Genomic DNA, 26,481 nt, shown 5'->3' with positions numbered 1-26,481 from the left:
CCTAAGTGGAGGAATAAGTAGAGGACTAGAATTCTCATAGCTACTTAGGTTCCTAGGCTGATGGCTATTCCTTCGTTTTAAAAATTGTGTCTTCTAGTGTCTCGCTGGGAATTGACATCCAGCGGGTGGACACAAGAAGAGTGGAGGACAGAAGAAGAGTTTATGGGCTGGACCTGGAAGTGGTTTACAAAATTTCCACAGGCATTCCACTAAGCAGTTCTTAAGTCACAGGACCTCAACCTAACTTCAAGCGATGCTGAAAAATACAGGTTGGTTGCGTACTAATTGATTTGATTAAGGAGCATACCAATCTGTCAGAATACGTAGGGGTAAGTTCCAGACAAAATAAAGGCTAAATATAACATAAACCTATAAAAAAGTACTAGAGGAAAAAAGACCTCTATTTATGTATGTTAATACATTTGCAGAATATGGGGATTCCATGGGCCTACACTGGGCACTCAGGATTCAGATGGGGAACAGAGTGGAGAAAAAGTTTTCATTGATGGTACAAGCCTGAAAGGAGAGGGTACTGCAGCAGGACACAAATGCCCACAAGGACTCTTTCTCCCTACTAAAAAAAGCTTGTCACTATAGGTCACTGTAAGGTCATCAGATACTGTCAAGAGGGAGCAGGTAAAAACTCACCGTGGGTTGGGGAACGGTAAATGAAAAAGAAAGAAAAAAACCTGTATCTCTGGTAAGAGTAAGGAAGCTAATGTGTGCCCAGACTACGAGATAGATATCCTACATCGGGGTGGGGCAAAAAAAGTCTTCCAAACAAGACTCACCAAAGATGCAAGAAGAGTTTTGCTGCCACAAAGAGCTGCAGAATCAGTGGATCCACCATAATCCTTTAACATATGAAAACCACAAAAAATTTCGAACATCAAGAACTCGAAGAATTCTTTCCATGAGTCCTTTCTTGAGGAATCTACTAGAGAATAAACCCCATCCAAACAAAAAATGACTTGGAAAACTCTAGCACTTCATTGAAAATCTAAGATTAAAACTAATCTCAGAAGCAGAATAATGTTATACGATAATGCTCTATATCATGCATTGTAGGTTCCAATTAAGTAAAAATAATGCAACCAGAAATGGGAGGTGAATGGAGATGAGATGAGGGAAGTTAGAATAAGCTCATTAAAGGTAATTTAGACAGTGAAATAGAACATGGGCAACACAGTGAATAAAAAAATGTGACAATGGGCATTAAGAAAGGTGTAACCACTAGAACAGAAATATTAATCTTGCTAAACACAAAATTAATTTAATAGAAAGTACAGTTTGAAGAGAAAGTAAAATAATAAGTATGATAATTACAGTATAAGATGACAGAATTGAAAGCAAACGTATTTGCCTTATCAACAAATGTGCATGGGTTGAATTTGCCTATTAAGTGTTAAGATTTTGAGCTTAGCTCATGAAGACCTAACTATATACTGTACTGAAGAAACACACCTAAAACAGAATGATTCAGAAAGGCTAAAAATAAAGGGATGGACAAATGTATTCCAGGAAAATGGGAACACTAAAAAAGCAGGGATAGCAACACTGACGTCAGATCAAGTAGGAAGCAAACAATAGGGAAAGATTTTCTATGATTTCAAGCGCATATGCAAAAATGAAATAAAAGGAGAAACTGAAATATCTGACTACATACAGTAAGTGACAAAAAAAAAACATGATAGCAAAGTAAATAACACAAAATCAGAAGAGTTAACAAACTGGGAAAAAATACTTGCAATACCCGTTAAGAGATAAAGGGCTAATGTATGTAATATATAAATCAATCTTAAAAATTATGGGGAAAAGTCAAAAACAAAACTCACTAGTAGAAAAAAGGGCAAGACATGAAAAAAATTCACAAAACCTGATGTAGAAAGTATTTAACAATTTTGAAAAAAGTATCCAACTATACCCATAAGAAAATACATAGTAAAACCACAATGGAGAAGTTGTGAAGAAACAGGCCTCTACTTGTACTGAAGCACAACCTTCATGTTGGAAAATTGGCAATTTTTAAACAAAACTACATATGCACTTACCTTCTGACATAACATTTCCACTCTAGGAATAAATCCCAAAGAGAGAACTCCAATAATATGAAAACATATACCGTTGTTTGTATTTTCTTTGCAATATTTTTTGTAACTGCAAGACAGGGAAAATAACTTGTACACCCAAACATAGATGAGTGGTTGAATAAATTGACGTCTACCTAACGGGGTACTAGAAAGTTTCTTTTTGTTGTTGTTCTTTGTTTTAAATAAGGAAAATCTTTATGGACAAATTTGCAGTGATTTCCAGGATACATTTTAATTATTTTATTTATTTTTATTTTAGAAAAAAGAGTGTGAGTAGGGGAGAGGGGCAGAGGGGGAGAGAGAATCTTAAGCAGGCTCTGTGCTCAGCACCAAGCCCGACATGGGGCTCAGTCCCACGACCTTGGGATCATGACCTGAGCCTAAATCAAGAGTTGGAGGCTCAACGAACTGATCTACCCAGCTATCCTTCAGGATATATTTTTAAATGAAAAAAGTAGTTTATAAAATCATCTAGGAGTGTTAAATTCTGCATTAAAAAAGGAGAAATAAATACATACACATTTATTCATCTGTGCAAAGAGAAACACAGAAAGGATACCCCAGGGACTAATGAGATGGATTATCTAGAGGGGATGGGTGGGAATTGGGTAAAAAGAAAAGAAACAATTGGAAAGAGGAGTTGCCACCACCGCTCAGAGTATACCATTTTGTGCACCTCTGACTTATGGAACAATGTTCATGTTTCACACACATGAAGAAAAAATAAAGTAAAATTACCAAGGATGGAAGAAAAATCCTTTAAGGAAAATACATCAGAAACATGTGAACTAAAGTTCATTTCAAATGATGTACTTACTACATGGAAGGAAGGCATGGAAAATGCACTAACCCAGGTCACTTTTTACTGTTATTACTCTAAAAATTAAATATAATTCACATACCATATATTCATTCTCTTAAAGCACATAATTCAGTGGATTTTTGTATATTCACAAAATCGTGCAACCAACACTACCATCCAATTGCAGAACACATTCACCAATCCAAAAAAGAATGCCTCCATATCCATTAGCGGTCATTCAGTCACTACTCCTCCCTCCCCTAGCCCTTTGTAATCACTAATTAACTTTGTTCCCTATGGATTTACCTATTTTGGATATTTCATGTAAGCGGAACCATGTTTTTGTTTGGCTTCTTTCTTAACCCAATGTTTTCAAAGTTCATTCAAGTCGAGGTATATATCAATACTTCATTCTTTCTATGGCTGAGTAGTATTCCATGGTGTATATATGTGTGTATATATATATATATATATATATATATATATATACACACACACACACACACACACACACACATATATATATATATATATACACACACACACACACACACACACACACACACACACACACACACTACTATTGTTATCCAGTCATCTGTTGATGGTTTTTGGGTTGTTTCTTTCTGGCTATTACGAATAATGTTTTATGAACATTCATGTTTTACTTTTTGTTTGAACATTTTTCAATTCTTTTAAGGTCTACAGCTATTAGTGAAAAGGCAGTTCACATGAGACTCTCATTATGCTTATGTTGGTACACTTGATGGTATTCCACACATCTTTGAATATCTGTTGTCATTGTTTTGTTTTGTTTTTTTTTTAATAGGAAAAAAATGACCAATCTTTAGCTTCACCAAATATTTCTTCTGCCTGCTCCAATCTGCTATTGGCCACTTATGTTGAATTATCTGTATCATTTACTGTACTTTTCAATTCCTAATTTTTTTTTCTCTTATAATTTCTATCTCATTGTTGATATTCTCTATATGGTGAGACTGTGTTCTCAGATTTTATTTTAGTTTTTTAAACATTGTTTCCTTCGGTTCTTTGTACATCTTCTCAAAATGGTTTATTTAACGTCTTTGTTGAATAATTCTGAAGTCTGGGCCTCTTGGGGGGCAGTTTGTTTGCTTTTATTTCTCCGTATATGGGACATACTTTGTTTCTGCAGGTCTTCTAGTATTTTAGAAAACTGGTCATTTTAAGTACTATAATGGTGCAAATCTAAAAATCAGACATTCCTCTCTCCCTAGGGCTTGTTGTTTGTTTTTTGTTGCCGTTTAGTGTACTTTTGTGAAACTGTCAAGTCTGGATTCTTTGTTGTGTATGGCCACTGAAGTTTCTGCTTCATTAGTTTAGTGGTACACTAATAACTGGACAGAGATTTCCTTCAATGCCTGGAATCAACACTTCTCCAATTTTGCTGAGAGGCTCTGTGTGTGTGTACGGGGGCACACCTTCAGCACTTAGCCAGGAAGTGGATAATTCCACCTGAGCCTTCATTTCCTGCTTGAGTAGAACCTCAAGGTCAGCTTGAAGTTAAGAGCTGAGCACCTTCTCAGCTCTTTCCTGAACACAGACACAGCCCTATGCATGCACATGACTTGCTTAATTCCAAGAAATGTCAAAACTTATCAAAGTCCCTAAGGATACTGAATTCTCCAGATTTCCTTTTAAGCTTTTTGATAAACGCATTTGCCTCAACTGTTATTCACTGCCTTAGGCAGATGTGATGTTAAACAATTACCTCTGATAGTTTTTGAAAAGTGACATCAGGAGAAAAGGCTTTTCACACTGAGCAAGTTCTTGGTCAAGACAGACTTGCAAGTGGGGTCTTCCAGTGGATAACCACACTGGTCAAATAATGACAGTTCTCAGTGAATGTATCTTTGAAGCAGGTCCAACCCTGTTCTTCTTCCTCTAGTGGCTGCCAGGGTACTGGTTTTCACTATGATTGTGAGCTGCTGGTTCTCAAAACTATCAAGGATCTGAGGAGTGAGAAGTTGAAAATAGGGCAAGTTAAAATGTCACAAAGATCACTGTTCCTATCAAGATGCATCCTTTCCTGAAAAATACTCCCTGGATTGCAGTCAACCTGTGGCTAACTCCATAGTTCAGAACAGGTTGATTCTGACAATATAGTTTTCTCACTGCTTTTTAGGGAGAGAATTTCGGTATGTCTTTACTCCACCATTTTTGCTGACATCATTTCGGGTAACTTTCAAACTTCGTTTTGAGACCATTTGTCCTTGAGCTAAAGAAAAAAGAACTCTAAAACTATACTGAACTTTGGCTAGTAGACTTGTATTTTGCAGAGGCATCAGTTAGCAATTTTGAAACTAACTTCTGTGTATTCTAGGGTTGAGAAAATAAGTAAATATACTGTGGATAAGGAGAACCATATTTCTCACTGTTAGATAGCAAAAGGACACAAGACAGCCTGAGTAGGCTCCGACTGGCCAAATTAAGGACAATTTGAGCATCAAAATAAACAATGGATTTCTAATGCTGACCATTATATAGTAATAGGAATTAGACTGGCCATTCTATATTAAATGACCAGAAGACTGGATAAAATATATAAAACTTAGGTTTTCAGACAATGGACAAAAGGCAGTACAATATAATAATAACTCAGAGAATGAAAACAAACCAGTTGAGCGCTTTAGCTCATTGCATGGAGTTTCAAACTGCACTGCTGAGGGAAGGAACCCTAGAATAGCTCAGTGGCCTTACTGAAGAGACAGAGTTCAGAGTTTACATAGACTACTGTGACTAGAATTTGAAGCAAAATACTAGAGAAGAAGGAGATGAACAGAAAACAAGTGCTCTGGAGATCTTTGGCAGGACCCTGTCAAGCCTATGGCTTAAGACTGATCTGTGCAATGTATGAGGAATCTGCCAAGGCCAAGAAAAAATTCACCAGAAAGGAGTTTGTGAAACAACCTACAAAGGGCCAGGTGTAGTTTGTGTTCTCATCTCACCAGATATAACAAAAGGACTTGCTAAATAAAAGACAAAGCATCAGGCAGGATGCTCAGAATGGGAATGCCTCTGGAGTGGAGCCAAATGAACCCTAGGCCAAGGTTTCTCAATCTTGGCACTGCTGACATTTTGGGATGGATAATTTCTTGCTGTATACAAAGTAGAATGTTCACTAGCATCCCCGGCCTATATTCACTAGATGTAACACAAAATATCTGCAGATGTTGCGAAATGTTCCCTAAGGGTAAAACTCCCCAAAACTGAGAGCCACTGCAGACAAGATCATTAAAACAGCTATTAACGTCCCATGTGTTCAAGGAAGTAGAGAAAAACCTGAACATGATAAGGAGACAAATGAAATATTATAACAACGGCAAAGAGGTTGGGGGGGGGGGGAGAAGAGGAGGAAGAGGAGGAGGAGGAGGAGGAGGAGGAGGAGGAGGAGGAGGGGAGCCACGGATAAAGCAAATGTGGTAATGTTACTGTTTGGAGAACCTGGGTGAAGAATATTGTGCAGTAAAGAATTTGGCTTTGCCCAAAGAGAGAATTGCCTTTGCCACTGGCTTCTTGGAGGTAATCTGAGGAATACCTGATAGAAGTCTCTTTGTTTAGGGCAGCAGCTAGCTACAATCATTTGGGCAATCAACTGATCATGCTTACATATTGCAGCCACCACAAAAATTCTGGACACCAAAACTTGAGTGAGCTTCTAACACTGGCCAAACTCTAAGCACACTGATGCCAGGATGGTAAAGTGTCTTGAGGACAACAGAAACTTTGTGTTAGTTAGAACCCTCACAGACATGGCCCTATGCATCTCTTCCTTTGAGAGGTTCTAATTTGTACCCTTTCCCTGTAATAAACAGTAACTCTGAATAGGTTTCAGTGTGTGTGTGTGTTTGTGTGTGTGTTTGTGTGTGTGTGTGTGTGTGTGTGTGTGTGTGTGTGTAGGTTTCAGTTAGTTCTGGGAGTTTTGTAGCAAATTTTTGAACCTAAGGGTGTTTGGGGAACCCTTCCCCCACAACCCCCACCTCCAAACCTGCAGAGGTATCAGAAGTATGAGAAGTGACAGTGGTCTCATGTCTTGTGTGGGCTCTTCCCTCTAACCCTGTAGCTGGGCCCTAATTCCTTGCAGTAGGATAAGAAGTCTAGGACAGACTTGGTGGTCTGGAGGACAGTACTCTCCAAGTCACAATTTGGCTAAACCTGGGTGGGCATGGACACATTTTTCTTTCACCTGTCCTGTAATAATTTTTCATAATTAAAATTTCAATGGAAATTAATTTTAATTTTATATAATTGACATGTCAAAATAAAATTTTTAAAGCAGGGAAAGTAAATTTTGCATTCAACAGCAAAAAACAATTTTCTTTCTGTATACTCTCTTGAATTCCATTGCTTTAGTTATCTAAATTCTTAAGCTCTTGAAAATGACAGAAATGACTCTCCAGAGCTTATGAATTTCTGCTAACCAGAGGCCTTTTCCTGCCATTAACAGCAACATGGAATTTCCTTATCTTTAGTTAACCAAGAACCTTTAATTTCTTCCAGAGAAGCCAAAGTGAAACATTTGAAAGGAGTTTCAAAATCCTGTCTTCCTTTGAAATAACAGTACTGTATAGCGAGAATAGTCCCTTCCCCTGTGAGGCATCTCATAACCTCATTCAGTTCTCTGGAAATGCTCCTTCAATCATACCTCCTTCAGGATTTGTCCTTATAAATAAATTCCCATCCATGATTCCACACAAAAAAAAATGTTTCTATAAAAGCACATTAAAGTAACTACATGTTACACATTCTTGATATAAACAAGTATTTCTATGCAGTGACATATATAACCAATTTTTTGGTCGTGTTGCTATACTTAAACACGTATGTTTCCTAAAAACTAGAGATAAAACTCAGAAATCAAAAACTGGGAGCTTATTTTAAAAGTCAAAGAGATCACAAATCATTAAAAGTATAATAAAAATTAACATTTATTTTTATAATTTATTGTCTTCATACCCATAATAAAAGTTAACTTAGTTTTGCTAAGAATAACTCTTAGGAAAGATGATCTATTTTAAATAACTATAATTTCCTCATATTTTCCACTGTAAAATATATCTCCTAAACATTCATTTTCAAGGCAAGAAACAAGAGCTACACTTGTCATATTCACTTCATGATTAAGTGCACATGACCAAGACCGAGAGAGTTGTGATCTCAGAATTCTTGCACAGAGGGAAGAGTGCGGGTATATTATTAAGAAACAATTTACGTATGTACTTGATTTGTGCACTGCTTATGTAAACATAACTTTAATAACAGGCTGGTTCACAGAAAGAAGTCCTAATCAATCATCAAATGTAATTTTTTTCCCCTGAAACACAGCAATTTTAGACTGCTGTTCTTTCCGCCTCCTGCTTGCTTCCCATGAAGGATGAAGAGGCAGCTGCGACTGCTGTTTTGTATTTTCAAGTCCTCTCTGTGCACTCTTATTAAACGGATTCTTGAGCTGAAGTTCATTTTGCCGAAAACCTGGGAGGAGAAAGCAAAAATAGTGAAAACTAAATGCCTAAAGACCATACAAGAGAAAGACATTTCATTTTCTCACATCAGCGTTTAAAGAAGGAATTTAATTTTACTTCAATGGAATATATCACAATTTAAAATCTAAGTCTAACAGGAATAGTTTGAAATTGTAATATACGTATGAATAGGCAATTTCGTGACACATGCCTTCTAATATTTTAAACAGATGTTTATTGTGTATCTCCTCATGTATGTTGTGCTGTCTTATTTGCATTGAGGAAACAGTTTAAGAAAGGAAACAATGCAGACAACATGGAAGGCCAAGAAAAAAAAAAGAAAAAAAAGAAAAGAGCATCTCATATTTTCAAAGGAACATCATTAGTTTAGGATATCTGTGTATGATGTAGCCAGAAAATTCACATGTATTTACTAAAATACTCGATATGACCATGGTGATGGGAGGAGAGATGAATTTTTAAAGGGCTACTGATTGATTCCACTGCCTTGTTATTGAACATAAAATTATTATGAGATAAATTACTAAATTCACTCCAATTTAAGACAAAGCTCTTTTTCAATCATAAAATTATCCACCAGATACAAGGGTGGCAAGTTGCTTCTAGTCCTTTCATCCTCTTAAATTATAAGATACTTAAAACTACGTTATTTTTTTTTTATTTTTTTTTTTTAACGTTTTATTTATTTTTGAGACAGAGAGAGACAGAGCATGAACGGGGGAGGGACAGATAGAGAGGGAGACACAGAATCGGAAGCAGGCTCCAGGCTCTGAGCCATCAGCCCAGAGCCCGACGCGGGGCTCGAACTCATGGACCGCGAGATCGTGACCTGAGCCAAAGTCGGCCGCTTAACCGACTGAGCCACCCAGGCGCCCTAAAACTACGTTATTTTGAACAAGAAAGTAGCGTTTGTGAGAAACACATCAGCCAGAAAAGACATGAATTAATGCATGTTTATAGAATGAGAGTGGGGGAAAGGGAGACAAAAATGTAACAGAGATTTTAAGTAGTACATGGGAAGTGTAATTTCTTCACTGCAACTTAGACATCATTCACTGTCAAAAGCATTCTCAAGATCTCCTTAAAAAGTAAATGTCATAACATTACACAAACAAACGCACAGTTTGGGACATTTCCAAAACATTTATTGTACACAGAATTCAAAACGTCCTGCATGCTACACAAATCACATGTGGTCTAGAAATCTGATATAATACTCAGAGTGGCTCTAGTGATGAAGAACAAAGAGTTTAAATGTTGAAAGAAACTGCTTCATAAAAAATGAGATTTAAATAAGGCAGTCTTCTAAACTAATATATATTTTAGATAATTAGGTAAAGTATATTTGTAGGTATAAACACATTATAAATTAAATTCTATAAATATATAAGCTAAGCGAAAAAACAAAAGCCCTTCCACTTGGGTCTCCTCACTGGGAAAATGTGGGGGGTGCCTGCAGTTTACAGTTACTCTGTGTCTGAATATAAGGTGAATGAGGCAGATGCCAAGTGTCTGCCAGACCTACTTTTCTTTTCCTCCTGGGTGCACAGCCAGGATGCATTCCCCATCCTGACCACAGCTAGATGAGGCCATGAAGCTGAGTTATAGCCAAAGACGTGTGAACAAAAGGTCTGATCAGAAAAACCTCCCATTCGATCCTTTAATCTCTCTCTCTCTGCTCCCAGAGAGCACAGAGAAATCCCAGAGGCACGAGATGGAAGGAGGCTGCAAAGAGCACACAGGCTGTGACGAATGAGAATTCAATCACCACGATTTGGTGGCTGCTTGCTACAGCAGGCAGTCTACTACGAATAAGAGCAAAGTGCCACTCGGAAGGAGGATGCAGCCATCACAACAACATGTACAGTTGGCAATGGCTCGGCCGTTCAGTGGTAGGTGGTAAGGAAATGGATACCCGAGGCTGAAAAGTGGGCACATCTCCCATGCCAATGAAATGGGCAGAACTGTGGCCATTCTCACTGTTGCCAAGTGAGAACCTGGGAGGCAGGCTGTATGCCTATGGAGTTCCCAACACCAGGGTAGGTGGTGGGAAAGAATAAAAGAATTAGTGTACTGATGGCTCTTTGGCAACAGACTACAAAAAAAGAGCAGCGTCCAGGAAAGAACTGGCCAGCTCACAGACAGAAACTGAAAGCAACAGAGAATCCAGATATCTGGGAACTAACTTAAGGTTAAGAAAAGCCTTTGGACTTTGAAAGTAAGACGGGAGACTAAGATTTTAAGCAGTAAAGGCCTCTGGAGATTCAGCCCCAGAGCAAAGTTAAGAGTAGAGTATGGCCTTCTCAACCAAACCTGAGAGTCTCAACACAGCAGACACATGGAATGATGCTTGGGGTGGGGAAAAAATACCCTCAAACATAAAGAAAGCAAGTTTGACAACTTGCTCTAGGAAAAAATTGGTGGTATGGTGACTACCTCATGGATGGACTAACGGGAAATGAAGAAGTCAGAAATCCACTAAGTTTTGGAGGGACCTGTGTTGTGAGAGAAACCCTAAGTCTGGGCTGAAAAAACTCTCTTGAATGTTAAAGACTCTGAACGGTCTCCAGGACCATATGTTTTTACCAGTCACTTGATGCAGCCCCCAAGGAAATTATACCAAATGTCTGCTTCAGGTGTGGCCATAGAACAAAAACCTCCCAAGAAGACAGTCAGAAGCCAGGAAGAACAATGGATAAGGAAGTTCCTCCAGCTCCTTTACAATTTTTGCTCAGTAGTGGTAGACATGTTATGTGCCTCCCAATTCTCTCTTAACTGACTGGAAGTTTATATTGTGGTTACCTTGTCCCTGATCTGCCACTAAATATTTGGTTATGAGCTGGGGACAGGCAGTCTGTGTTTAAGTGGCCAGGCCACCAAACTTGGGGCAGTCCCATCCAGGAAACCGGATGGAAAGTATCGCCTCATCCAGGGGATGGATGATGCTGGGCTGGGACTCTGAGGTGGATTCCCTGGGAAGGAGAGAAGTGTGCTCTATTTGGGGGAGGGGCAGTGAAATGGAATCTCTCACATCTGGTGAGGGAAGGATGGTCAGTGGCAGACAGTTACGTGTTTAAGAAATTCCACTTTCTTTTTTCCTCCTAACCACACAATTAGACAACGTTTTTAGCTCCCCTGTGGCTAAATGGCACCATATAATTGAATTCTGGCTAATGAATTATGAGTGTAACTGATTCCTGCCACTTTCTGGCCTGGCCCATGAAAACCTCCTGCACAATTCTCCATGTACTTCTTCCCTTCTGCTGGCCAAACGGAAACTGCAGGAGAAAGGAGCTACGAGATGAAAGGAGCCTGATCCTTGAATTACTCTATGAAACTGTCAATTCACAGTGGACTGTGATGTGAGTGAAAAATAGATTTTCATTATTTTAAGCCAGTGAGAGTCGGGGATTATGTATAGAAGTGAGACTACCCAAATATATTTAATTTGACTTGTTATGAATTAATGTGAAAATACTTTGATTTTACTCTTAACCCAGAAAGTAACATACTTGTTACTGAGTATTTAATGGTATGGTGCTAAGACATAACGTATATGATAACTCAGTTCAAGAGAAATCAAATAGAGCCAATATGTCCTGGTAAGTTTTATTTACACCTTTCCTCCTGGCACAGATAGGTAATAACAACAACAACAACAACAACAACAGAAAAACCAATTACAATTTAAAAATCACACTGATAATTAGAAAATGTTCTGTTCCCCTTTCTGTGGGTACATAATTCATTCAGACTATTAAGCAACCCGGAGTTTTTATCCTTCCATTCTGGAAAAGCATCAGTTAACTATATAGAAAGGGCAAGAAGCCAGTAATACATACCTGGGGTTTTGCTTTTTGGAGCCTGTTCTCTGTAATTTCCAAAAGAAGAAAAGACCATTAGGACTTTAAAAAGATAAATAACTTTACAAAGATAAAATAAACTAGGGATAAAACTCAAAGGACTATCGCACTCCCTCATCCCCCCAACAATCGATAAAAAAATAACCCCCCCCCCCAAGTTTTAGCTGTATCAAAGTTTGATTTTACAATCAGTATTTACAACCAATATTACAACAGAAACGTGTGAATTTCCTTCTCACCCCACTTCCTTACAGGGACTTCTGGTCATAAAATATCCTATCTTGGTTACATATGTACTGTCTCCACTCTTGAAGACCATCCAGACAAAAAATTTCGAAAGTCTTCATAAAGCAGGAAAGAGTCACATGTAACAAAAATTAAGATTTACATTTTGTGAGAGATGGAAGGGATAATGGTATGTTATTCTCAAGTGAGAAAAGAAATGGAGCCTTGTGAGGCAGGTTTGGGACACATAAAAACGATTTTAATTAATTTTAAGGTTCCAAATATGGTTGTGTGTCTTTCTACACTTACTTCCCTGGAAAATGTTAATATCACAAGTTTCTGTTCTATTAAAAATTATCCTTAACTTTACAAAAACAATTTTCTGAAGAAAATAGCTGTTACTGAAGAAATAAGCTAACCGTGTGAAGCTATCTCCTACCAGATTAGAATTACAAATGAAATTAAACTTACTGACTTATCACAGGAGAGCTGTGGAAAGTGGTGGTGAATAGCAGGGACAGAGGCAGCAACATTACCAAATACACAAGAGTCCGGAGAAGCTCAGTGAGAGCAAGCATTTCATAAGAAAAAGACTGATGTTTAAAATAATGATGGCTCTGGGTTGTCAAAAACATAGCCCACCGTTCTTTTTTTTTTTTAATTTTTTTTTTTTAATGTTTGTTTATTTTTGAGACAGAGACAGAGCGTGAACAGGGGAGGGGCAGAGAGAGAGGGAGACACAGAACCGGAAACAGCCTCCAGGCTCTGAGCTGTCAGCCCAGAGCCCGACACGGGGCTCGAGCCACAAACTGTGAGATCATGTCCTGAGCCGAAGTCGGATGCTTAACCGACTGAGCCACCCAGGCGCCCCACAGGCCACTGTTCTTTTCAGAAAGTTCTATTTAAAGGGTAAGATATGTGAGATGTTTTCAAAAGGTTTTCATGAAAAGCAAATTCAAAGTTTGAAGACTTTGGTCATCTAAGGGATAAACTTAAATTAGCTGGACAAATTACCTGGCTACAGGATAAATGTGGCACTGCCATTTAGGTATTTTAAAAAATTTTTATTTTAAGATGTCCCCCTTTTTTTTAAAGTTTATTTATTTATTTTGATTTATTTATTTTGAGAGAGAGAGGACAAGCAGGGCAGAGAGAGGCAAAGAGACAGAGAATCTCAAGCAGGCTCCAACAGTCAGCGCAGAGCCCAACGTGGGGCTTGAACCCAGAACCATGCGTGAGATCATGACCTGAGTTGAAATGGAGTCAGATGCTCAGCCAACTGAGTCACCCAGGCACCCTCCCATATGTGTATTTGTAAATATGATCCGAATATAACATTCAAAAGGGCCAAGTCCAAACAAAGGATGTGTTGTATAAACTACATGTATGTATGGGAGAGATTCTGTCGTAGTTAGGATGTGCAGATATTTCTTATCTTTAAAAAAATTAAGAACTAATAATTATTTTAGGATAGAAAAAATACTCTTACCTTCTGGAGATTTTAGATCCAGATAAAGAATGGAAAAACACTGACTCAAACTTCCTTGATTCTTTACTTGGCGGGTTTTTGTCTTTTCTTATATTCTGATGGGTTTCAAGGAGATCTTCTTCAGGTAACGCTTTTTTGGGGGGGTTTTGCTCCTTAACTGAAGAATGGCAACTACTTTCCTTCTTTCGTGTCCGTCTGACTTTCCCAATGAAGAAGTCATCACCACTGTCACTATCCTCAGACATTGAAGACTGTTTGTAAAACCTTTCTTCTGTGCTATCATCAAAATACTCCTTTTCTTCTTCCTGTAAATCTTCTCCATCACTGTTATCACCAAGGGAGCTATTGGACCCTTTCCTTTTTTTAGTTTTACTTATTGTTTTCATTTTTGGGTCAGCAGGTGTCTTCCGTGGTTCAGACGGAACTACAGAATCCCTTTCAGAAGGCTTTGATGGAGAATCTGGAATGTCTACAGCATTGGGTCCATGTTCCATCTTGGTTATTTTTTCTTTTGAATTTCTTGGTTTCTTTGCCAATATTTTGGCTTCTTTCTCTTTTTGCTCACTGACAATAGTTCCTTCATGCTGTAACTTACTGGCATCATCATTTGAACACAAAGTGTCCTTGGAATGATTTTCTACTGAAGCATTCTTTGATGAGTTAATTTCAACAACATTTTGTCTTGCATCTTTAAAAGCTTTGACAGCAGCTGCAAAAGAAATAGCACATGACTTGTTTCAGCATTAAAACAGATAATAAAACATAACTGTTTCAGTACAGTATTTCTTCAACTATTTGGATATACTTAAGAGGACAATTGCAATTATATATGCAAATATATATATGCAAATATATATGATAGATCTGAACCCACAGAAGAACTCTAGTGACTTTAAAAACCAAACTGAGAAGAAATGCTCAGAGGTATTCAATTTAAAACTCTAAAATTAACCATCCTTTCAGGCCTTGGAATTATGAAAAATAGTGGAAACTTCAGTGAATACAAATAAGAAAAATAAAATGGCCACTTCAATTTCTTTAGCAAAATTGTGTTGATATGGTTGTGGCACATTATAAATTGTGCTTTCAGACATAAAAATAAATATCTTCTAATCTGTGACAACATTTAATTCTTTCAACGCATTTTATAATAATGAAAATTATGTGAGTACGTGGCCACATCAAAAGTAATATTATGAATTACATTAATATTTAGCAAACCAGTTGTATTAAAATTTACCATGAATATATGTTATATATATAAATATACATATTTATATATTAGAATTTAGGAAAAAATACAGATTTAATTTTTCATTAGACATCAGATAACTTCCATATCAGGCACCTTACCACATTTAAAAATATTTGAAGGAGATATTTATAAAAGGTCCTCAAAATGAAAAAAAAAAACCATAGAATAAATAAATCAATAGCCATTTATTCAGAATCATACACCCAAGTGCATTTAGGTACATGGCTTAAAAGTCATTTAATTCATACCTTTTAGCACATCTATTTTTTTCTTCAGAAGAGGATGCACTGCTAGTCTAGCAATTGCTCTTTCAGTTGCAGTAGAATCAGGCTGCAAATTGAAATAATAAACATGGGAATAAAAGCCAGATAGTACTATTAAGAAGTGAGTAAAAGAAAATCTATCGTAATTTTTTTAAAACGAAGAGCTAGGCAACAGGAATTTGTCAGTATTCTCATTAGATAAATCACTTGTATAATCCATGATGAAGAAAAAATAAAGCTCATGGTGACAAAAATAATACTGCCCTGAACAATTAAATCATCTAATCAGGAACACCTCGGTGGCTCAGCTGGTTAAGCAGTAGACTCTTGCTTTTGGCTCAGGTCATGATCTCATGGTCTGTGAGATGGAGCCCAGGGTTAGGCTCTGTGTTGCCAGTGCAGAGCCTGTTTGGGATTCTCTCTCTCTCTGCCCCTCCTCCACTCATACTCTCTTTCTCAAAACAAATAAACTTAAAAAAATTATCATGTCATCCATTAACAAATATTCTTTGTGGTCTTAGTATATTTCCAGAACTGTGGTAGGCATCCTGTGTGATGGGGGGGGGGGGGGGAGCTCCTGCTTTCAAAGAGCTTAAAAAATCTAGTTAAAAATAGACTCAATAAATATGAAAGAACCAAATAACATATTAGCACTAAGCTGGGTGATTCAAAATATTATAATGTTTGAAATTCCAGTTAACAGAGATATAGAAATTATCTGATGTTAAATATATGTATTTTGAATGTCTCAATATCTCTACTGTACTCTCAGAATGTTCTACCAGTGCTTGGCTGATAGCCAACACTTCATAAACTTGATGATGCCTGAATGGAAGCTGATTATATATAATAGTTAATATATTTATGAATTTAGAAAAACCAATGATTTGGGATAATTTCTTTGAATATCATCTGTAGGCTGACAACTTCCAAATTTCTAACTGCTACTCTCACTTGAGATTGAGGCTCCTGTATGAACCTCCTGCTTGACATATTAAAAGAGAATTCTTTGATATCCTTCCCAAACCTACTTCTTCAGTCTTTCCTATCTTATTATATGTAATTTCAATTTTGCTGGTTGTTCAGAACTAAAACTTTAAGAGTTCTTCTATCACATTTCTCCTTCCTTCAGAGCTCACAATTATTCCTTTAGCAAATCCTATAATTCCAAATGCAAAATAGACTCAGGGCCAGTCACTTCTCACCACTTCTGCTGTTAAGACTTTTGACCAATTCACCAACACCTCTCACCTGCAGCACCAACGAAATACCCTCAAACCTGGTCACCTGCTCCCCTACACCTGATTTTCCATATAGCATCACAGGGAGTTTTTAAAAGGTAACCAGATCATGGTATGTCCTTATCTCTTCTTCTTCAAGCTTTACTGCCTTCTGATGCTTAGGCTATTCCACTATAAGCTCTTCTCTACCTGGAATGGTATACTCCCAAATATATAAATGGCTGATCATCTCCTATTATTCATGTATCTGCTCAAATGTTATCTGAACTAACACAACACTTGCCATAATTCTTTATTTACTTCACATCACTTAGCACCGCATGTCAGTGCAGGTATTTTCCTATCTGTGAGGCAGGGGCTTTGTTTTCCTCATTGCTACAGACATAGTGCTTGGATCGGTAACTGGTAACAGGCTGGATTCGATAAACATCTCATAAAACAAGTGAATACATTTCACTAGTGTGTCACGTAGAGTTGTCAGTCTTAAATGTCTTTATTTTAAATTTACTCTTCATTGTTAATAGACCAATATAAAGCTTTTTTTCCCTTAGTAATACAAACTTATGAGTACATTAGTAAGTGCAAGATGATGGCAGTTTGAAGTCTACCGTGTTTGAAGGACTTATCCAGGCAATGTACAAGAATCAGTTGTATTTCTATGATATAGCTAAAAGGAAAATAAAGAAAACAATCCTATTTACAGTATCATAAAAAATGATAAAATACTTAGGAATAAATACAACAAAGGAAGTAAGTGAAAGATCTTTACACTTAAAACTCAATAAGACTTCAATAACAAATCAAAGAGGTTGCAAATAATTGTAAAGGTATCTGTAATTATAGATTGGAAAAATTAGTATTGTTAAAATATCCACAGTTCCAAAACTACCTATAAATTCAATGCAATCCCTATAAAAATGCCAATGGCATTTTTCATAGAAATAAAAAAAAAATCCTACAATTTGTATGAAACCACAAAAGACCCTGAATAGCCAAAGCAATCTTGAGAAAGAAGAACAAAGCTGGAGGCATTATGCTTCCTAATCTCAGACTGTAGTACCAACTTTTAGTAATAAAATAGTATGGTATTAAAATAAAAACAGACCCATAGACTAATGGAATAGAAAGGAGAACCCAGAAATACACATTTGCATGTACAGTAAACTGCTATTTGATGAGGGAGTCAAGAATACATGACAGGAGAAAAGACAGTCTTTTAAATAAATGGTATTAGAAAAACTGGATATTCATATGCCAAAGAATGAAACGAGACCCCTATCTTACCACTCACAAAAATTAACTTAAACTGGACTAAGAAGACTGAAATGTGAGAAGTGAAACTGTAAAACTCCTAGAAGAACACGTAGGGAAAAAAATTTCATGACAGTGGTTGTGGCAATAACTTTTTTTGGATGTGATACCAACGGCACAAGTACCAAAAGCAAAAATAAACTAGTGGGGTAAGATCAAACTACAAACTTGCTGCGAAACATAAGAAACAGTCAACCAAGTGAAAAGGCAATCTACAGAATGGGAGAAAATATTTGCAAACCATATCTCAGATGAGGAGCTAAAATCCAAAATATGGAAGGAACTTATACAACTCAACAGCAAATAAATAAAACCAAATAAAAATAAAATCTGATTAAAAAATGGGCAGAGGACTTGAACAGATACTTTTCCAAGTAAGAAATGGCCAACAGGTACATGAGAGGAAGCTCAACATTACTAATCTCTGGGGAAATGCAAATCACCCAAAACCCTGATGAGAGATCATCTCATACCTGTCAGAATGGCTAGTATCAAAAAAGAGCTAACAAGTGTTGGTGAGCATGAGGAGAAAAGGGAACCCTGGCACACTGCTGGTGAGAATGAAACTAGTACAGACACTAGGGAAAACAGAGGAGGCTCCTAAACAAATTAAAAATAGAAGCAAATGAAGTTCAATTATCTCAGAGAGATGCTGTGTTCACTGAAGTATTATTCATGATAGACAAGACATGGGAACAACCAGGAGTCCACTGATAAATGGAGTGAATAAAAAAAATGTGGTGTCTATATACATATATATGTAAGTATACACATATAAATACACATATATATACACAACGGAATATTATTTAGCCATGAGAAAGAAGAAAGTTCTTCCATTTGCAACAATGTGGATGAACCTGGTAGGCATTACAATGAGTGAAATAAATCAGACAGAGAAAGACAAATACTGCATAGTAGGACTTGGAATTTAAAAATACCCAAACTCACAGAGACAAGACCAGATTGTTGGTTGCCAGAGACTGGTGTTAGTGGTGCAGGAAAAGTGGTGGAGGGGGAGACTTCGGTCAAAGGGTACAAACCTCCAGTAAAAAGATGAATAACATCTAGAGATCTAATACTCACCAGGTGATTATACATAACTATACTCTATTATATACTTGCAAGTTTCTGAAAGAGTAAATCTTAAATGTTTTCACCACACAAAAAAATTTTAATTATATAAGGTGACAGATGTGTTAATTAATTAACCTTATTATGGTGATCTTTCACAATATATATGTGCATCAAACCATCAAGTTGTAGAACTTAAACTTACACAATGTTTGCTACATGTCAATTATATCTCAATAAAACTAGAAACAAAAAATAAAAAAAAATTACCAAAATATTTAAAGTTACTATATCAGCATCTGTAGGCAAAAAGAAAAGAAATAGTTTCTCAAATTCTCATTCATTTAGCTGGAAATCTATTTAACAATAACACTGTCTTGTAGTTAATGTGACAAACCTACTTTGTGCACTATGATATCTGCAAATATACATTTCAACATGTCCTTATTACTTCTAATTTTTATAAATTGGCAATTTTGATAAGGTCAGCTACTTAACACCACCGCCAAATATCTTAGAGAACAAAGTACTCCTGTTATACTGAAATCTGAAAAAATGTCAAAGCTATTTAAGAATACTTAAACATCAAGAGATAATACAGTGTAGAAATTTCATGAAAATCTTGGTGAGTATGTGAAGGTGCACAAAACATTTCATTTTTCTGGCAAAATGAAATTGAACACTGAGAGGATCAGCCCCGTCATTTTTAGATCTGACACAAAAAGGACTTTGGAGGGGGTTGAAAATGCATTACGAGAATGTTTGATCTGGAAGAGTTTATTACAGAAATGAAAAAACACAACAAACAAACACAAACAAAACAAAACAAAACAAAAGCAGAGCCAGAGATAGTCAGTGCCCTGTCTAAAGCCATGAAACTAATGGCAAATCAACAGTAGCCAGAATGCAGAAACTCCTAGAAATTTAAGCTTCTTCCCTTTGCCGACCAGCAATTTTTGTAAAAAGAATGCATTGTACAGAACTCCTTAAGGTACATCTAGTCCTTCAAACTTCCTTACATTTAGTGGCCAGTTGTTTTTAATTAATTTAGATCTGTTCTTGATGGTCTGTTACTAATTTGCAAATCTGAGTAGCTTATGATTTGGGGAGTAGAATTCTAACTGGGAAAAAGGGCAAACCGAAAAACTGTTAATGGCATATACATACTTACATGCTTTATCAATACTAAGGATTTCAGTTAGACCAATAAAAAATGTGACACATGTATTTCTTAAAATATTTGATTTTAAAAAAGCCTTAGTTAGGGGCGCCTGGGTGGCGCAGTCGGTTAAGCGTCCGACTTCAGCCAGGTCACGATCTCGCGGTCCCTGAGTTCGAGCCCCGCGTCAGGCTCTGGGCTGATGGCTCGGAGCCTGGAGCCTGTTTCCGATTCTGTGTCTCCCTCTCTCTCTGCCCCTCCCCCGTTCATGCTCTGTCTTTCTCTGTCCCAAAAATAAAAATAAACGTTGAAAAAAAAATATTAAAAAAAAAAAAAAGTCTTAGTTAAAAATACCACATTTTATAAGCGAAAACATCCATTTATTTTTTATTTTTTTTTTTTCAACGTTTATTTATTTTTGGGACAGAGAGAGACGGAGCATGAACGGGGGAGGGGCAGAGAGAGAGGGAGACACACAGAATCGGAAACAGGCTCCAGGCTCCGAGCCATCAGCCCAGAGCCTGATGCGGGGCTCGAACTCACGGACCGCGAGATCGTGACCTGGTTGAAGTCGGACGCTTAACCGACTGCGCCACCCAGGCGCCCCCGAAAACAACCATTTAAATAAACTTTATTTCTCCTAAGGAAACAATGCCAAATTTAACATTTTAAACTTCTTTTGAAGTTTATTCTTAATACAGCAATTTGAATTCATTCAATGCATTTTTTGAATTCAAATTTTAACAAGAGGTAAAGGGAATACAGACCAATGATTTTACCCAATAATTAGACTAAACAGTCCTGACTTGATTTCAAGATTACCCAGCAAGTTGGGAAGAAGCTAAACTCACAGTCCAGTTTCTGAACTCAGTCTAGTATTCTCTATCAGTTTTCTTCTAAAGTATGTGAGATGACTTTTCTCTCATTCTGTGACTCCCCTCCAAGCCCCCTCCAAGCTTTCTGGAAAGGAATCAAACACAATTATGAACAAAGAGGCTTGTGAACTGAGTGGGTGCAGATTCATGGCGCTGGCAGTGCCCTGGGTCTCCGCTGCAAGCCGCCAGGTCTCCATTCTGCTGAGGACACTGGGCGAGGTGTAAGAGCTCACAAGAACAATCAGGGCAGAAGCTGCCATGAGACCCTTCAAATCCTTTACCTCTCCTTATTTTGTTACTGGTCACCTTTCTGCCTCACTTACGTTTTCCCTCTTTATATTTACTGTTACTTACATTTATATAAACATGCCTCAATATATGAAAGCACGGACTTACACATTAAGGACACAAACATCCTCTTCCGAGGCTCACAATCTTGCCCTAATTTCAAAGGTTAAGACAATAATGTACAAAATAAGTGAATGTGATAAACCTCCTTGGAGAGATGAAAAATGTTATGGTGGTTTATAGAAGAAATTCAGTCATAGACCTTATTTTAAATGAACTTATTTATTGTGAAGCTTAAAATGCTAAGTATTCTCTATGAACAGATTTTACACCTGCATGAAAAAAGCCTTCACAATATTAGAGGATGTGTGAAGGAACCACAGCTTTCCTTATTTAACACTGACACAACATTTGCCATGGAAAATTCTCAGGAAACTGTGGTTTTCACACACCTCCAGTTTCTTCCATTTCAAATAAATTACATAAAAAAAGGGAAAACACCTCATCTTTTTATGGAAAAATTTTATTTTGGCATCTGGGTATTTATTATGAACACAAGCATTTGGTGTTCAATTCTGAAAGGAATTTTGAGAATGTACATGTGAATATAAACAACAGTCTAAAAATGAAAAAGCTCTCTTACATGCACTGTTCATTCCTGTGAAATGCTGCCTAGAACAAAGGGACTCTTAATGCCGTGGTAGAAGTAGAATGCTGGTATGTTTCTGACATTAATTAGACTTAATTTCAATTCTAGGTTTTACCTAAAGATATATGAATGTTTGTATTTATTAAAAATATCTAGGGAGGTAATATGAACCAGTCCTTTCAGCTGATTCAGAAGAACTGTGGCAACCTAAGGCTCTGAGTCCACATTTAAGGCAACGGGAGACCTTTCTAGATTTGTTCAGGTTGTATAAAACCTAGGACACCATGTTTCCAAAATGTAGTCTGACCGACAGGGGACCCATTCCAGCATTTTCTTCTAAACTTCTGTTTTTTGGGCAGGACCAGGGTTGAGACCTTGGACCTGCCATCTTCTAATGACTGACTATAGGTGTATTTTTGACCTTTCTGGGCCCCTGTGTCTCATTTGTTAAATGGAATTATTATCATCTTCCCAGAGAAAGCTAATGTATAAAAAGCATCTAATGAGTCAGGCAACTAGTAGATGTTAACAGATATTAATTTGCTTCCCCTTATCCTGTAGTTGTTTACTATAACTATCTTTTACTCCCCAGAAGATGACATATTCCTCTAGAAAATACTCCGTGTCTCCTATTCCCTTCCTATATTCCACACTGCCCGGCTGATGGCTTTGCAAGCAACAGATGTTTTTAATTGAGAAGCTCCTGAAATTCTGGCACCAGCTGTCTGGAAATGTCAGAATTATCATCCTTCAACTCTCTAGCTTTAAAATTTCATCATATACATATTAACTGCCTACTTAACCTTTCCACCCCTTTTCTGCATTTCACTATTACGACTACACACACACACACACACACACACACACACACACCCATGTGTGTGCACATATACACACCTGAATGCTTTCCACATGAGATCACTGTTGCAAGATTAACTAAGACTGTATATGGAAGAACTGTGCAAGTTGTAAGATACTACACACATTAGTTTGCTCTGCTCTGCTCATCAGACAGCCTCAAATGTGCAGAGCTCTATGTAACAGACTTCATTTCTGTGAGGTTATCTTCCACTGAGCAGCTTTTCTATGACACACTGAAGAACAGTCCTCCCTCCACAACACTGCTATCTGCCTCATTTTAAAGAAAATTAGCAAATTTTCATACACAAGAACCAAATCGAGTGGAAGAACATCACAAATGAAATAAAATACTAACAGAACAGGTGAAATCAAATAGCTTGAGAGGAATCTGAAATGGTTTCTTAAGCACAGCAGTCTCCCTTGGCTTTAAATCCCTGCAGGATTCCATCAAGAACTTTGATGAAATAAAACAATTTTTCCTCCCTTCCTCTCTACCTTTCCTTCCTCCCTTCCTTTGTTTGGAGGAAGGTACTAACAGGGCAAAAATATAACCAGGTTTCACTTGACACTTCACAGTGAGATCCTAAACTTTTTATCTGAACTGCTATTAAAAATCTCATGACTACAAATATGGTCCTATGCAAATGATTTTACTTATACAAAGTAACAATGATAAGCTAACATAGACATTTGTTTCCCCATTTTTTGGACAAAAGACATTTCACACAATGGAAAAGCTGAACAAAGGGTTGTACGTAGAAGATACTCTAAAAAACCGATGTGCTTTAAAAAAAATGTTTATTTTTTGAGAAAACGCGCATGTGCACGAGCAGGGGTAGGCAGAGAGAGAGAGAGAGAGAGAGAGAGAGAGAGAGAGAGAGAGAGAGAATCTCAAGCAGGCACCGTGCTGTCAGTGCAGAGCCCGATATGGGGCTTGATCCAGCAAACCATGAGATCATGACCTAGCAGAAATAAAAAATCGGACGCTTAACTTACTGAGCCACCCAGGCACTCCTAAAAAATGTACATGACACATGTACTAATATTAACCTTCCAAAGTGAAAACAATCAGGCTAGGAAGATTTAAAAAAAAAAATACAAACATTGGATTTTTTTATTGTGGGTATTTTCAAATACTGCCAAGTTTTACTGTTAAGAGTTTAAATGGAAACTTATTATTATTAGGATACTACATTGCTTTTTAGTCTCACCGTAAGTGAAACATTAATGAAATACTTCTAGAATTTAAATTTAGCATCCAGAAAGTTCAAAAAATTTATTTCAGTAAAATCTTAAAAGATTATTTTTTTAAACTCTCAAAACAAAAATACATTCTATGATATTTTTTACAGTTACCACTATTCTATTTAACATGTATGTCACCATTATGCCTGAGATACAGACCAAACTACAGTTTAAAACCATAATAGGATCATATTTTTTCCTTCTCTTCATGAATAAAATCCTATGAAAAATTACTGTAAAATTATGCTGCTACAAAATAGAGAGACTGTTGTAAAACCACATTCAAGACTTAAGTGGTTTTTTTTTTTTTTTTTGGTTAATGTTGGACAATGACAACAACAACAAACTCTCCCTCCCTTCAAACAAACAAAACTCTTTTATGTTCTTACCATCTTAAAATGCTTTAAAATTCAGGGATGCCTGGGTGGCTCAGTCCAGGTCTTGATTTTGGCTTAGGTCATGATCTCATGGTCATGGGATCAAGCCCTGTGTAGTGCTCTGTGCTGAGCATGGAGCCTGCTTGGGATTCCCTCTCCCTCTCTCTCTGTCTCTCTCTCTCTGTCCCTACCCCATCTGTGTGTGCACTCTCTCCCTCTCAAAATAAACAAACAGCTTTTTAAAAAATGCTTTAAAATTTGATATGTCTCATACCAATTGTAGAGAAATCAGTGGGCAAACTGACATTCATAGTTGGAGATTCCAACACGTGTCTCTTGGTACTCAATAAAACAAGTAGGCAGAAAATCAGTAAAGAAAGAAATCACCTGAACAACACCAACAACTCATGTGACCTACCTGACATTTTTAGGACACTGATCCCAAGAGAAAACATATCGTTTTCGAGTGCACAGGAAATATTCACCAAGATAAGCCATGTTCTGAACCATAACACAAATAAAAATCAGAGAAAATGTGCTCATGGATCATAAAGGGAACAGTAATGAAAAGATACCTAGAAGATCCCCTAATTGCTCAGAAACTAAACAATACACTTAGAATTAAACCACAGGTCAAAGATGAAGTTTCAAAGGAAAATTAAGGTCTTTGAAAAATTGAGTTCTTTGAACTCAAAGAAGACGAGAATACAACATACCAAATTTAAGGGTGCAGGTAAAAGAGTGCTTAGAGGTAACTTTATAGCACTACGTGCTTCTGTTACAGAAGAGGAAAGGTCTAAAATCAGGGCCTGAAGTTTCCACATTAAGAAACTAGAAAAAGAGCAAAATGAACACAAATGCACGAAACAAGAAGCAATACGGGTTAGAACAAATGCCAATGAAAGTGAAAATAGAAAAACACAAAAACATCAATTAATCCAAAATCTGTTTTCAGGTTGGAACTCTTATATGTAGACACTACAGAGTGAGTGGAAATGAAAAAGGGGAAACAGGAAGGGAAAGAGAAAGGGGGGGGGAATAGTACGGAGCAGAACTGGTTTGCAGTCCTAACTGTGCCAGGTAACAGTAGTCTCCTTGACTCAGCTCACTCCATGCTTTCTGATCTTCCGTTTCCTCATTTGTAAAAACAGGGCTAAAAATAATCTTTCAAAGAGCAGTAAATATGTTGATTAAATAAATTAGTAACAAAAATTACTTGGAAAAAAATAAAAATACTCTTTGTACTCATTAGTAAGAATAAGAGACTAATTGTTGTCTCACATAAATACCACATTTTAAGTTCAACATACCTTTAAGGACTTTGAAGGTGTGATGTTACAAGCAAAGCAGTATTCATAAATTACCATAAAATATTTTTTTAGTGGCAATATTGGAGCTCAAGTGGGGAAAAATCATCATACATTAATAGTAACTGGCTGGTTGGTAAGTTTTCAAGGAAAAGGGTGACAAGAAAAAGAAAGTCAACCAATTATAGATATACCTTTTTGCAGAGTTTTTCGAAGTTGATATCATCACCGAGAGCAGATTTAGTTACTATATCAGGTTTCAATTCCTATAAAAAAAATAATTTTAGTTATGAGTCTAATTTTAAAGCATCATTCATTACTGATTATTATGAGGTACATTTCTTCCCATGTTTTGCTTTTAAGAAATTTGATATTAAATAAGTTCTTAGTTTTTAGACGAGAATAACTCTTATCATAGTAATAAATTATCATACTCTGAAAAACCACAGAAAAAGGAATTTAAGAGCTAATCCTCCTAAGATAATTACACTCAGATTCCAAGGAAGCCAGAAAATTCAATGTGCCAAGAAATCTCTACCATAATAAAAACTCTTTAACTGAAATAAGATTAAAATAATTCAAAAT

General features: G+C 36.8%; 1 protein-coding gene across 1 annotated transcript in view; it reads right to left on the bottom strand.

The window, feature by feature from the left end:
* Window positions 1-7,834: 7,834 nt before the first annotated feature.
* SRFBP1 (serum response factor binding protein 1) overlaps window positions 7,835-26,481 on the bottom strand; it is a 66,877-nt gene continuing 48,230 nt past the window's right edge. The window contains exons 4-8 of the mRNA XM_030317094.1: window positions 26,091-26,162; window positions 15,495-15,576; window positions 13,992-14,700; window positions 12,257-12,285; window positions 7,835-8,403 (exon numbers count right to left, since the gene is read on the bottom strand). Of these exons, the coding sequence (XP_030172954.1) occupies window positions 8,219-8,403; window positions 12,257-12,285; window positions 13,992-14,700; window positions 15,495-15,576; window positions 26,091-26,162 (1,077 nt within the window). The 3' untranslated portion in view covers window positions 7,835-8,218. The remainder of the gene's footprint in view (window positions 8,404-12,256; window positions 12,286-13,991; window positions 14,701-15,494; window positions 15,577-26,090; window positions 26,163-26,481) is intronic.

This window comes from Lynx canadensis, chromosome A1 (genome assembly GCF_007474595.2).
Source record: "Lynx canadensis isolate LIC74 chromosome A1, mLynCan4.pri.v2, whole genome shotgun sequence".
Taxonomy (NCBI): Eukaryota; Metazoa; Chordata; class Mammalia; order Carnivora; family Felidae; genus Lynx; species Lynx canadensis.
Note: the sequence above shows the minus strand (reverse complement) of the source record. Positions and strands in the feature narration are given on the sequence as shown.